We start from the raw sequence: 13,333 nt of genomic DNA on the forward strand, positions 1-13,333 counted from the left end.
ACTGGTATACTACTGTAGGTAGGGTAGCAACTACTAGTATATCATTTTTATTATCTACATGACAAAAATGAGACTGACGACCATTACATTACTAGAAAAGCAGAACTTTGTTGTGCAACAAATATCATGGGTAACGTTACAGCTTATCTGTAAACAGTGATGTCAACTACCACCTGATCTATCAAAAAAAGTTCAAGAATTAAATTTCTTGTAGAAAATGTGCAGAAACAATGTAGAAAAGTGAAACTATTGAAAATAGCTTTCAAAAAGCAGCTTAACATTGAAAGTTAAATTAGAACAGAAGATCAGTCACCAGTTCTATTCTGAATCATACTGTACCACAGTTGTTTCTGAGGCAAACATCTTTTATCAATTTCTTGACATGATTAACTCTGCAAAATTACTTATTCTGTACTTCTGCAACAAGTGTTTCACAGGGCATAATTTTGACAAAGATTTGTGCAGCATGAATACAACTTCCACTACAAACAGCTTTTATGAGAACAGAGATAAGTGAATAAATATCACTAGATAACTAAAGGAATATAAAAAAAAATATTAAGCTATCAAACTAAAGGGATATGTAAATAGGAAAATGGACTACTCTATAAGGTTATCTATGTGGCTTAAAAAGCATAAATTAGCCAACACTAAAAGGAATAGTGAGTAAGTTCACTGTTTCTAGTCTTGGACCACTTCAAAGATGACCACAGGTAAGCATACTAGGCATTATCTATCACCATTCTTCACTAACAGATATCACATTAACATTGTCTTCAGCTCCATCTGTCCATCCATCCATCCATCCATCCATCCATCCATCCATCCATCCATCCATCCATCCATCCATCCATCCATCAATAACACCCTCTGAACTTATCTGTTTGTCTGTCCTTCCATTCTCCACCTACATGTACCATGATTTGTAAAACCTTTGTTGTACAAAATATAATCTCCCCTCTGGGTATATATATAAATAACAACCATCTCTGACAACTATGGTAAGGCACAACTGTCCACTGATGTTTGTCTATATGAGTTTGTAGAAGACATATGACCCCACAGCTACCCAGTGGCTGGCATAGTCCAACTGTGCCCACTTCTGCAGGGTGTGACTCATGGTGTAACCCTGTAGACAGAAGGAGAACAACAGTTCTTAGAATAAAAATATAACCTCCTCATCAAGCCATCAAAACCTCTAATCTAACATGTAGTTTCACTCAAGCAATACCCGTATGAAAACTAATATTGTCCAAGGTCTATTATAAGCAGCAAGAGGAAGGTCTAAATATCAAATATAATTGAAGGAAGATCTTCTGGTTTTGAACTTTTCTAACATATCTATGGGAAACAACAATGAAGCATAAATAGCATCCTAATAAACTACCATGCAGCACTGAATAAACTGGATGGTAGAACCAAAAATGTCTATAACATGTTAAACGGACAATAGACATGATTTAGACATTGCTGAACAAAGGCCAGTCTGAAGAACATTAAGTAGACATAGTTACTGAGAAACGACATCAAAATAACCCAAGGTGGACATTTTATATCGGATTCCATAGTCTCTTCACACGTCAGGTAGGGACACCCCTAGGAGACAGTCCTTTGTTTAGCACAATGCGCACTTATAAGATATTAGCATCTGTCCGTTAATTAATTGTGTCCTGCTCTCTAAATTGTCTTGGCTTTGTGCAGTGCTTTTCATATGCATGTCAGTTTTCACACTTTTTTTTCTAAAGACATTCTGACAGACACCTCATGAACAATGGAAAACACAACAAGCAAGTCCTGCCCAAAAAGACCCTGTAAAGCCCCTGTTCAGACATTCTTAGAAATGTTTGAAAAATGTCAGGAATTTTCGAGAATGTCCAAAAAGTGTCTATTTATTGTCCGTTTAACATTTTATAGACATTTTCGGCTCTACCAGTGCTTTTTTTAGTAATATGACACAGAGTTATATGAAAGTGAAACTCATTGATTTCTAGCTCTCAGGCAAAGTACTAACCCCCAAAATGCTTAAGGACACCTGTGCACATATCTAGAAAGCTGTTGACTACTGACCTCTTCTTCCACATCTGAGCTGCTATCAAACATGACCCCCAGGTAAGCCAGGTGGAACATGGCCAGCAGGCAGAAACACAGGTTGGTCAGGCCTACACAGATACAGGTCTGGGGAAGCAATTATAGGGTTTAGAACTCATACTGTTCATTAAGTTTATCTATACCTTTTGTATAGCATTATTAACTAGACTGCCCATGGTAGAAAGAACTTCACATTTGAACTTCTGTCTATTTCTAATGGCAACAATTTTTTCTAGAAGTTTGTTCAATAGTTCTACTGTTGTTGGTAGGAAAGTTCTCCTATGACAGACAGTATGAGAAATAGGAATCACCAGAGTGTTCTTTTGCTTGGATTTTGACTACCGTGTCACCACCACACCACTTTTGTTCAGAAACAAAGCCATGGTGCCACTCTATAGTACATAGTACATGTACATAGACCAGGGAAGATATTCAGTTTTTTTTAACAGTTTTGTGACTACAAATGTATAGGAGAGAGAAGCATTTTTGAGACTTCTTTTCACCTTTGTATCTTCTATGCTGATGATGTTGCCCCAGTCTTGTTTCCAGAAGTCTGTCCTGAGCTGTAGGCTGACACAGCCTGCCCAGTTTGGTCGGTTTCTGTGCTCACAGTCTGCTTTACATCGCTTGGCAAGGATACAGGCACTAAAGATGTCAGCTAGTCTCTGTCGTAACACTGCAACACAACAATATATTAGTGTTGGTGGCTAAACAACTGAGCAAAACCACAACAAGGACATCCTGGTAAACTAGAAAGTTAACATTTGCAAAGCAAATGCATAATGTTTACATTCACATATGGTCTTCTCTCTTAATTCTTAACATTCACATACAAATGTATATGGTGACAGCAGTCTATAAATCCCTCCTACTATAAAAAATTGCAACATTATGTAACCCAACACCAGTTACCATGGTGAGAGACTGGTTCAGGTCATTGACCAGGTCAGAGGTTAGTGTTTGGAGAAGAAGAAGAAGAAACAGAGCAAAAACAATATGTTTTCCTTCAGTAAACATAATGAAATACACTTAATGTACATGTGTTTTGTACTGTTTTTGTTGTTGATCATGATAGGAATATCAGTTGGCATACTAACTGAGTTTTTTTGCTATTGACTACAATCTTGTCGCAAGATATCAGCATGCGTGTCACCAATTCTCCAAGCTGGATACAAAATACATACAGATCAGATTCTAAACTTGAAGGGACACACTTAGACTACAAAAACCTATGAAACAAATTATGAAAGTACTATCTACTTGAAAATACAACAACTTAATGCAAATGTCAAGAATATTGAAATGAATACATAGTTACCATGTTCTATATAACTGTAGAATCCAAGTGATAGTAGGACAGCTGCCAATTGGAAATTAAGGCCCTGGAAGTGGGAACAATTATAGATATAAATGATATTTTACTGGATTAATTCTACATACATGCATAAATGTTGAGAAGACATTTTATTCACCCCCTAAAACATGAAATCATACACAAAAACAGTGTCAAATTACACAGAACTTCAATGTTTGGGTGAACAACTTTATAAACTTTAAACATTGCCAATCAACATTATTACTATGTATGAAAGAGTCAAACAACTGAACTCACATGTAATATTGAGCTTGCAGCATATGTCAGGATAATAGCAGGAAAGGCACCTAGTGGTTTTGCAGTTTTGAAGACATCTGGAAAAAAAAAGAAATAAAATGAAATACACATGTATTACTGTAGAACTGCACTGACATATTGCACTGACAATTCGTTTTTTTTCCTTGTATAGTAACAACAACTTTCATCACAAGATACAATTAATAACCAAGAAAAAAGGAAGTCTCACAGGTTTTGAGCCAGTGGTGCATGGGTCTGTTCCAGTTGGTCACTACCTCCACTAGAGAGCGGGGCAGCTCAATGTGGTATGGACGGGCTACTCTCAGGTCCCTAGATGTAAGAACAATGAATGATGGAGTTACAAACTAGAAAGGTACCATTTCCAAACCAAACACATAATGTTTACTTTCACATGGTTTTGCCCAAAAAGCTATTGCTCTGTTTATTCTTACTTAAACACATTCATATACATGTACATGTATAGTGACTACCCCCTCTAACTCATAATGTAATCCAACACCACAGGGTGTCTGCTACATCACCAGTTACCATGGTGACAGACTAGGTCAATTGACTGCAGTGTTTGGAGCAGAAGGAGAAGGAACAGAGCAAAGACATGTTTTTCTTCTGTGAAGGTAAGCATAAGAAATATCTACATGTTGGACATGTATGTCAAGAGTCACATACCATTTTACATCTTCTTCCTTTTCCTCTCCCTGCTCAGTGCCCTCCCCCTCCCTGGTGGTCCCCTTCTCTGTGACACCCACTCCTGACACCACACAAGTCATCTCTGACAGGTAACTGATGAAGTAGTGGCTAAAGCGGAAAGACAGTGCATCACGGTACGCTGTAACCCACCTGAGGAACAACACAAAGAAATATTGATAACTCCACTTCCTTTTGTGTGTTTGACTCCTTGAGATTTAATTGGTAGCACACTTTCTTGTTCTTCAAAGTTAACCAATATGGATTTAGCATACTAGAATCTCATTATTGACAGACTGCAGTAATACGTAAAAACTATTTTATGACAGCTGCCGAGAAAGGAAGGAAGTTTCTTTGACAAAAGAAAAAGTACAAGCAAATAGGCAGCATTGGAAAGAATACAAACATGTTGGGTAATGGCTCAGAACCAAAAGGTCCTGGGTTCGATTCCTGCCATATCACTGATCTTGGGAAAGGCACTTCACTCAGGTGAAAATGAGTATGCCATAATGATCACTGTTATGATCGTGGCCATTAAAGGAACAAGAAGAACTTGTGGTGCCTTACTTGTGTATATCATGCGGTATTACCCAGTAAGCCACACAGGTGGATATAGTCAGGCAGGTCAGGCACTGCAGGGTGGTCTTCAGTCCTCGTACAAACCACTGAAGGGACTGCAAAACATAGTACAACTGGATCAGGTTATGTACCTTATACATGTATATAATATACCTTAATCATACATGTATACTTAGCCTAGTAATACAATTAACAACCTCCCATATATACAGCCACTGACATAACCAATGAAACACACACATTAATCAGATATGATAAGAGCAGACAACCAACCACTGACATGTTACAAAGTTTTATAGCATTTTCTAGAAACACTGCCAGGACCTACAATATTTCTTGACTTGAGAACTTGTAAGTAGTTGTTGTAACTGATCCACGGTCCAAAGGCTGAGGTCCCAAGGAAGCAACAGTACCCAGAATACTCCAGGAAACTGGGCGTGGCTTGTACGACCCCACTGTCAAGGTCAAATCCCAAGGAAATAATCTTCATGGCCAGAATCATCTGAGCACCTATAACAAACACAGAAAAGATTATGAGATTGATCACATATTTTCACAAGCAAGTAACATTGAATGCCTCACAAGAGTACCCACAAAAGAAACGCATCACAATTCAAGTAGGTTTACGTTTAGGTTTAAGTAAGATTTAAGTTTATAAACACATCCAGCTATTGGATATTACCTCTGATTTTATGCCATTCCGTTGCCTCAACAATGAACAGCTCACTGTAAAAGAGAAGTACAACAATGCATTCTCTTACTTAGTATACAAAGGATCTGAATATACATGTACACATGTAATAAAAACAACTATAAAACACAGTACTGAAACATGCATAGGTGCCAAGTGCTAACAAATCTGTCGAACAACAGTACTTCATAAGTCTTTCTATGTCCATGTAGAAAGTGCAGTAGCCATACTATTTCCTATAGCTATGCTGAAGAACAATAGATACTATACCATGTCAATAAGAAAACAAGGGCCATGACAGAGGCAGCCACACCCCTCCACCTGTACCCATCCATCAGGTGCAACAACAGGTGTCCAGTGATGGCAAAGGTCACGATGAAGTACCAGTTAGCCTGGAACACCAGGTACAGAGCTGCCAGGCCTAGTCCTGTGGACATGAGATGTCTCGTCCAAGCTGATGCACCTGAAAAATCGCATGGGGTGACATTTTGTCCATTCAGTCCAAATGAGATTGAAGATGAATTATCATATAGATTGTTCAAAGATGTTCAACTTTCTTTCCGCTTGCTCAACGCAATTTAGTACAATCTTATGTTGATTTATTTATATAATAGTACTTAGGTTTCTTCCATATCCACTTATTTCTTTGTATGTACATACATTTATAGCAGTGATGTATAGTTATAGAATACCTTATGAAAGTTGCTGTACTTTTATTGGGTCAATAAAGATTGTTCTTTTTAGAATCTAAATCATAGTCATTGTTTGTTACTTTAGCAACATGTGTACTAGTTCTGTTATGTCCATTGCTATTAATGTTGCCTTCTAGGTATTCTTTTTGAAACACAATACATGTACTAGCAAACCACAAATGACAAATTACAAAGTAACACCAGCTTGAAATTAACAATTATAATAAATTTCTATGAACACAGAAACATATACAAAGTTCCTCTGCACCTTCTAATAGTCTGAATGTCAGACAAAGCAGGATGAGTGGACAGATCATGGTGAAGCCCTGCTGTAGTGTTGGGATGACACACAGGCTCCACAGTTCCTGTCTATCCATGTTAGACATTCCTCCAGCACTGTCTGCTGCTTCCAGGTAGTCCTCCCCATACAGCTGAGGAGGAAGAAGTGACAAGCATTTTAGAGTTCTCGCAGTTTACAATCTATAGAAAGACATACTATGCTGTTGTGCTTAAAAGATGTGACTGTGCACTTTTCATGTCTTCAAGAAATGGAATGAAGATCAGAGGGAACTGGGAGTTCTTTGAAAGTTTGATAGTACCTTCATTGCCAGGGTCAATAAGAATACAGCTTTCTCAAGAATATATTTTAGGTATCATTTAGGCTCTGCTCTAGATCTGCTCATGTTGAAAGTGTTGAAACCATGGTTTAAAATACCAACTCTCAATCTCATACACTCACCGCAAATTTTATTCTTTTAATACAAAGCAACCTGAAGATTACAGCGGCCCAGCTTTCAGCTTTTGAAATACATGTGATTTATATACCATGTGATGAGCAATACCTGTACAGGTGGCCTGGCTTACATCTTGCCTTAATTCTAAAATAAACAGCCAGTGCTGATGGCAACCTGAAATATTACAGCTTTTACTAGGTTGACCAGCAGTACATCAAACTTTGTCACCTCTTTCATGTACTGCTGCATTTCATAAGGATCCATGTCCTCTGGGAACCAATCTCCATCTTCTGACATGTAGTAGTCCTCAGGGAGGAAGTCTTCTCCATCATAATACTCCGGGAGGTTGCCAATATCTGCATCTTCTGGGTACCAGCCCCCATCATGCCCCGGTGGAAACCAGTCACCTTCATCCATACCTTAGATAATAGTTGATATAATGTGCTTTAGATCTTGAGAGCTAACATTTCAATCCCTGAAATAACATACCTATTTTATTTCAAGACTTAATGGCAATATTATTATTATTATTATTAAATGCAATTTCATGGTGGTAAAACAAAAAAAATATTCTGGATTAGTAAATCTGTCTGATATTTAACACCATTTACATTTTAATTATTATTTCACACTCAAAGAATTTGAAATAAAAATTAACAAGCTATGTGAGGAGCTATTTTGGGGTACCACCAGTAAATAGCTAGAACCCTGAGCCTGTGACACAAAACAAGCAACCTTTTTTCCATTAGCAACATTACATTTTTGCCTCACAAATATCAGTATGCTATGGGATAGGGTTAAACCTCCTTGATTCAATTTACTACATTAAAAAATTATCTGAAAATTGACTAAATGAAAATTCAGTTTTTAATACTGTCCTGTTAGATCATCTGTGCCAGACAGAGACTTATGAAGTCTGATATTAAAACCTGCAAGCAGACACCTAGAATTGTTGGAGACAGGTACTGGCCGTTAGCTCAAGGTTGTAACATTACACGTAGATAGCGAAAAACAAAGGTGCTACAGATCAAGATAAGAAATCCTGGGTGTAGAATTACAGCACAGATCCGGTTCAACCGGAAGGTGGCGAGCTGCAACTTTCAGCTATAAATTTTGAGGATCAAAGTATTGCTGCTGTCAACCAAAATTCATTCAAACTACGTTACTGCGCTGTTATCTTGTATGATAGCTACAATTCTTACCTTCCTTCTTGTTTGAATCGTACGTCAGAAGTGTCTTGAATAATGTGAAAACGATGATATTCTAAGAACTGGTTGGATCAAAACAAGACCAAATCTACTCCCTGCCATGTTGCACTTAAAATCAGGCTAGTCTATTATGAGGAAAGGGGTGACCGCTTTCTAATGCACCGTGTAAATATGATCTAAGGTAAAAATCATAAATCTACGAAATGACTTATATGTATGTATAAAAAATGTCTTCATATTTCTTCTGTTTATTCATAAAACTCGAGAATTATCAACGATTATCGGCAAATATCTTCATAAAAATGTAATCGCCGAAAGCTGACCCAGCATGCCTGCGCGGGACCCTGCGCAGAAGGAGCAAATGTGAAGGCGGGAAAATCGAACCTTTGCAGACGACGTTTTTTTTTTTTGGCGTTTCCCACCGTGGACATGAAAAGGCCACAAAAATACGTTTTTCCGAAGAGACCATCGCTTTAATTCTCCAGACTGAAGAAACCACGAGTATCAAACCTAAGTTAGAGGCTGAGTGAACTTTATTTGTGAAGAATATGGCCCTGGTGCAGCGTATTCCCTTGTCGGAAGTGTTGGCCACCGTCAAGCCCAACAGTGAGATCTGGAGCTGTTCTTACAACCCGCAGGTGACAAACTTTGAATCATTCTCACAAAAAAAAATCAAGATGTTAAATTTTAGAGACGGGTGATGAAAGTAGAATAAAAGAAAATATGGAACTAATGTTAAGTGTGTTTGGGTTATTTTTGGCATGTTTTTAGGTTTTTTATTGGGGTTTCTTTTTTTGCACATTTTTGGGGGTGAAAAAAAATTCCAGTGCAAAAAAAACCCCCGATAAATAAGCTTAAAACACGCTAAAAATAACCCAAAACCCAAACCTCTGCTTGGAGAGTAGACATGTCCAAATTGGAAAGTAAATCGCCCTTGATATAACAGTAAAACAGTTACAGTTATATTACATGAGCCTCCTTGTAACGTTGATCATTTCTCCTAGGATGATAACTTTATAGCAGTGACCACCAGTACGGAGAACAAACTGCGCATCTGTAAAGAGAACACACAGAGTTTTCCCAACGCCTTTGACCTGGGAGGTGCTGGGACCTGTACAGACTTCTCCAGAGATGGGAGCAGAGTTGTGGCTGGTAAGAGTAGTCATCTTTTCTTCTTTGTATTTTCAGGAGATTTAGATCTTGTACTATGATTTTCAGGGGGTAAAAAAGTGATGTTACATTTGTGTCATACTTGTTTCACATAGCTGGTAGACCGCCTTTAGGCATAATAGTGGTAAATGGTAATACACCAGTTTTGTACACAATAGGTACAAGCTGCATAAGACCAGACTGTAAGGTTTGAACCACTCACACAGGGAAGGACCCCTACTGTTATTAAAGTGCTCTAGGTATGGCTGTCTTCAAACATGGGAACTCCAGTCCAATTGAGAGGATGTCCCTAATCTTAGCATGTAGTCTGTAATGTGTATATTAGTGGCTTTCCCAAGGACACAATGTGGCGGCCTGTCAGGGATTTGAACCCAGCACCTTCAGATTCTGAGTCAACAAACCTAACCACAAGGCCACCTTGCCACCAATTCTCATTAATTAATTTATAAACAGAGGCATGAGTGAATTCATGAAGAAAGATACTTTGTGAAAACTTGATTGGATTGCCACAATATTATCTCCCTCCAGGCTCTACCTCCTCTGATATTGTCCTGATCACAAACATCAATGGGGAGACTCCAGAACAGGTCCAGCTCCAGGGCCACACCAGCGCCATCCGGAATGTCCACTTCCACCCCACCAACACCCTGCTGCTGTCCTCGGGCTGGAGCGACGGCATCCGAGTCTGGGACGTCAACACGCAACAGATGACCAGGCAGGAGCTGCTCAAGGAACACTTTGGTAGGTGGATGTTGTATCATTACAGTTATATACATTGAAGCACAGTGTGAATCCACAGCATAGAGGCAAATGGAGAGTTGCCATCTTTTTGCCTCAGCATCATTGCGCAAGACATCTAACCCTTGGGAGTTGGGGAACAACAGATTTTAAAACTGCATAGTGAATGAATGAGTGGTATGTAAACTAGGAAGGATATTAAAACAGGTTTGCCTCCTTGTTATAAGGTCCTTCCATTAGATTTGTACTTTTTGGTCACACAGTTCTCCCCTTGCAAAATAGCGGCAGTCAAAAGTAGTTTATATGAGGTCTTTCCATATATTGCTTTCCATGTATTGCTATCCTTTACCACATCTGCTTGGTTGAACGGCAAGCTAAATTATTGTGATTTTAATGTAAGTAATCAATATTTACCATGGTGTGATGTCTGTAGGAGAGGAAACCATCTACAAGACGAGCATGTCTGAGGATGGAAAGCTGCTGACAGTGTGCTGCTCTGATGGTGCTACATACGTACTGGAGACAAACAATTTCAAGGTACCTAGGTGTAACTTGTACAAGGCAATAAGTGCCAACTGCATACACATTGATGTTGTTTTTTAATCTTAATAGTTGTCCAAGCCATAGGTTTTCGGAATTTATATGTAAGACATCTAGAGAGAGTATACTACTACAATGTACTTTGTTTTATGTGAAAGTCAAGTCATTTAGGTCAAGTACCTGTATATTCTTGTCTTTACCTTTACTCATGTTGCTAAAACTGCTTTGGCAAGGGAAATATATATTTTGGATTTGGTTGCTGAGAGAAAAAAGTTAATTTGAGGAAGCCAAATCAAAAAGTACTTTTGACAAAATGACCTATTTTCACAGCTGGTACAAGAGCTGAAATGGACCAACCCCACAGATGTGCAGGATGCCTCCATACGTAAGACCTCCAGCAGAGACATCCAGGTTGCTACGGCCTCACACGACGGAACAGTCAAGGTGTGGGACCTAGGGACGGGCAAAGTCCTGCATATGTTCACTGTGGGTGAGTTTTCTTGGTGCGGAAAAAAATCACCACTGTGCGTCTGTGACCACAATCTCAGATTGAATAGAATTGCTTATGTACATAACATTGCAATTTAGACAAAATTGAGGACGAGTGTCATTTTGTTGTTGACTGTACATTATACAACTGTTACAATTAGAGAAATGTCCTTTTTAATTGTATACAACTTACAAGATAAGTTTCCTAGTTTTTGACATTTAGATAGCAAAGGAAAATTTGTATTCCTTACGGACCTACACAAAAATGTTTTATGTCTATACCTGTCTTAAGAACTGAGAAGAAGTTGAAGTTGTACTTAGTACTTTGCATCAGTCTGTATAGATGTCATAAGTTCTAATATTACTGTAATATGATACTTTTGGCTTTATTAGCATGACCTGTACTTAGCTTGTAAGAGCATAAACATACAATAAAGGTCTTTCATTGTTTAAAATGGTATTAAATGACAGAATTCAGCACCAAGGACAGACCTAGTATGCTTGACTCCCCCCAGGCTATGAGGCGTCCCGTGTGCTATACACCCCTGACGGCTCCAGGCTGTGTGTAGGAGGGAAGGCAGAACATATCCTGATATATAATGTGGAGGAGAACCCCATCAAGTCAGCCTGGAAACTGGCAGATCCCTGTGGATTTGGTGCCATCAAGTGTATGGACTTCTCCAGGATGTCAGGTAAGGGAGCACAATTTGTTTGTTTGTTTGTTTGTTTGTACCATTCTTTAGTTCAAATCAGCCTTTAGGCCATTTCCATTGAGGTCTTCAAGAAAGAGGTAATGGTTAGACAAAACATAAAACAAAGATACAGTTTACATCATTGGAAGAAACTTTTTTTTATTTTGTATGAAGCAGATTTTCCTACTACATTTGTGTATCTATTTAATGTAACTTCAAGGTTAAAGTTGTACATTGTGTCAATACTACAATTTTTTCTGGCAAAGTACAGTAGTCTTATATAAGTACAGCTTGAACATTGATTTTTGTAATACTCTTTCTATTCAACTATTTTAAAACTTCTATTTTGACCCAGTTTTTATTCTATACTATTTTACCCAGGCTCAAGGAGATTGGTGACAGGCCATGCAGACTCTACCCTGCGAGTGTGGAACTTGTATGGCATTGTGCAGGATAACTCCATGTAAGTACATTGCTTGGGGGGATGGACAACTTGAATATGAACTTTTGAAGTTGAAGCACTCAAAATGCTGAAGCACCTGCATTTTACAAACAAATTGTTTCTAAGTCCTTCCCTCTGTTCATTCCAGCTACATGTACTGTTAACAAAACATACCCTCCTCAACATGACCTCTGGTGTCCGAAAAAATATGCAAATGTAACTTTATTTGATAAGCCTTGATATTAGTGACAGAAGTTATATGTATTCAAGTTATATTTGTATGTCTGTACATTTTGTTCAATGTGGACCCCAGTATCAGCTATTGTATTTATCACAATTCCAAATAAATAAAGAAATAAAAAAATGAAGTTGTCTCATCACTGATGCATGTCCTATATTTTTTTCCATTCTAGGAGTGAATTTGCCTCTGTGATGGGTGACTACACAAGCAGAAGTTGACTTCAGTGACTGATGTGTTCTTCAGAGTTGTGTTCAGTTCTATTGCCCCAACGGCTGTGATCCTATAATAATATGCCACTTCAAGGTCCGTTGAGTTAATCTAGTCTATAATTCTTGCAACTGTACAAAGACTATTATTATATACAGTAATATGGGGTAACAATGTGCTTTTACAGTCAATGGCCAAATTTCTATAAAGTTTACTAATAGGCATTTTTAGAAGTCAGTTTAGTGGGTGCATCACACATTTGATGAAAGTTGACAAGATCGAATATTTATGGTGAGTTCCCTTCATTAACTCAATAATTTTAAATTTAGCTTATGAAATGGGAAAGTGGGTTTCCAAACTTTTAAAAAGTGGAGGGCATTATTATGTTTCTGTCCATAATAAAATATCTCTGTGAGAGTCTTTGTTTTGGCAATGTTCCTTGAATTCTTCACATTATATTGTACTTCTGGTTTGGAAAAAAGCTATTAGGCCATAATGACCAGTC

The 13,333-nt window shown here is 38.1% G+C and overlaps 2 protein-coding genes across 2 annotated transcripts; one reads left to right on the top strand and one right to left on the bottom strand.

Annotated features, from left to right (window-relative positions):
• Window positions 1-161: 161 nt before the first annotated feature.
• Window positions 162-8,454, bottom strand: LOC109477032 (protein-serine O-palmitoleoyltransferase porcupine-like). The gene is made up of 14 exons (XM_019778057.1): window positions 8,304-8,454; window positions 7,330-7,520; window positions 6,636-6,798; window positions 5,946-6,138; window positions 5,667-5,710; window positions 5,313-5,494; window positions 4,973-5,079; window positions 4,388-4,558; window positions 3,930-4,030; window positions 3,701-3,777; window positions 3,407-3,470; window positions 2,592-2,764; window positions 2,068-2,175; window positions 162-1,129 (listed from the first exon to the last, which is right to left on the bottom strand). The coding sequence occupies exons 2-14, from the start codon at window positions 7,516-7,518 to the stop codon at window positions 1,031-1,033; spliced, it is 1,671 nt and encodes a 556-aa protein (XP_019633616.1). The 5' UTR covers window positions 7,519-7,520; window positions 8,304-8,454; the 3' UTR covers window positions 162-1,030.
• Window positions 8,455-8,725: 271 nt separating this feature from the next.
• LOC109476904 (lissencephaly-1 homolog) lies at window positions 8,726-12,938 on the top strand. Its single transcript, XM_019777921.1, has 8 exons — window positions 8,726-8,947; window positions 9,314-9,457; window positions 9,959-10,220; window positions 10,651-10,754; window positions 11,088-11,247; window positions 11,762-11,938; window positions 12,320-12,401; window positions 12,794-12,938. Exons 1-8 carry the CDS (start codon window positions 8,858-8,860, stop codon window positions 12,837-12,839), a joined length of 1,065 nt encoding a protein of 354 aa, XP_019633480.1. The 5' UTR covers window positions 8,726-8,857; the 3' UTR covers window positions 12,840-12,938.
• Window positions 12,939-13,333: the final 395 nt, after the last annotated feature.

The sequence above is a fragment of the Branchiostoma belcheri genome, unplaced genomic scaffold (genome assembly GCF_001625305.1).
Source record: "Branchiostoma belcheri isolate BF01 breed outbred unplaced genomic scaffold, Haploidv18h27 scaffold4, whole genome shotgun sequence".
Lineage (NCBI taxonomy): Eukaryota > Metazoa > Chordata > Leptocardii > Amphioxiformes > Branchiostomatidae > Branchiostoma > Branchiostoma belcheri.

Coding starts and splice junctions, on each gene's coding strand:
- LOC109476904 (XM_019777921.1), top strand. CDS start 8,858: ATGGCCCTGGTGCAGCGTATTCCCTTGTCGGAAGTGTTGGCCACCGTC. Junction 9,458..9,958: donor GAGATGGGAGCAGAGTTGTG/GCTGGTAAGAGT, acceptor TCATGAAGAAAG/ATACTTTGTGAAAACTTGAT. Junction 11,939..12,319: donor GGACTTCTCCAGGATGTCAG/GTAAGGGAGCAC, acceptor TATTTTACCCAG/GCTCAAGGAGATTGGTGACA.
- LOC109477032 (XM_019778057.1), bottom strand. CDS start 7,518: ATGGATGAAGGTGACTGGTTTCCACCGGGGCATGATGGGGGCTGGTAC. Junction 6,799..7,329: donor TGCAGCAGTACATGAAAGAG/GTGACAAAGTTT, acceptor CTTCCTCCTCAG/CTGTATGGGGAGGACTACCT. Junction 6,139..6,635: donor GACATTCAGACTATTAGAAG/GTGCAGAGGAAC, acceptor GCGATTTTTCAG/GTGCATCAGCTTGGACGAGA.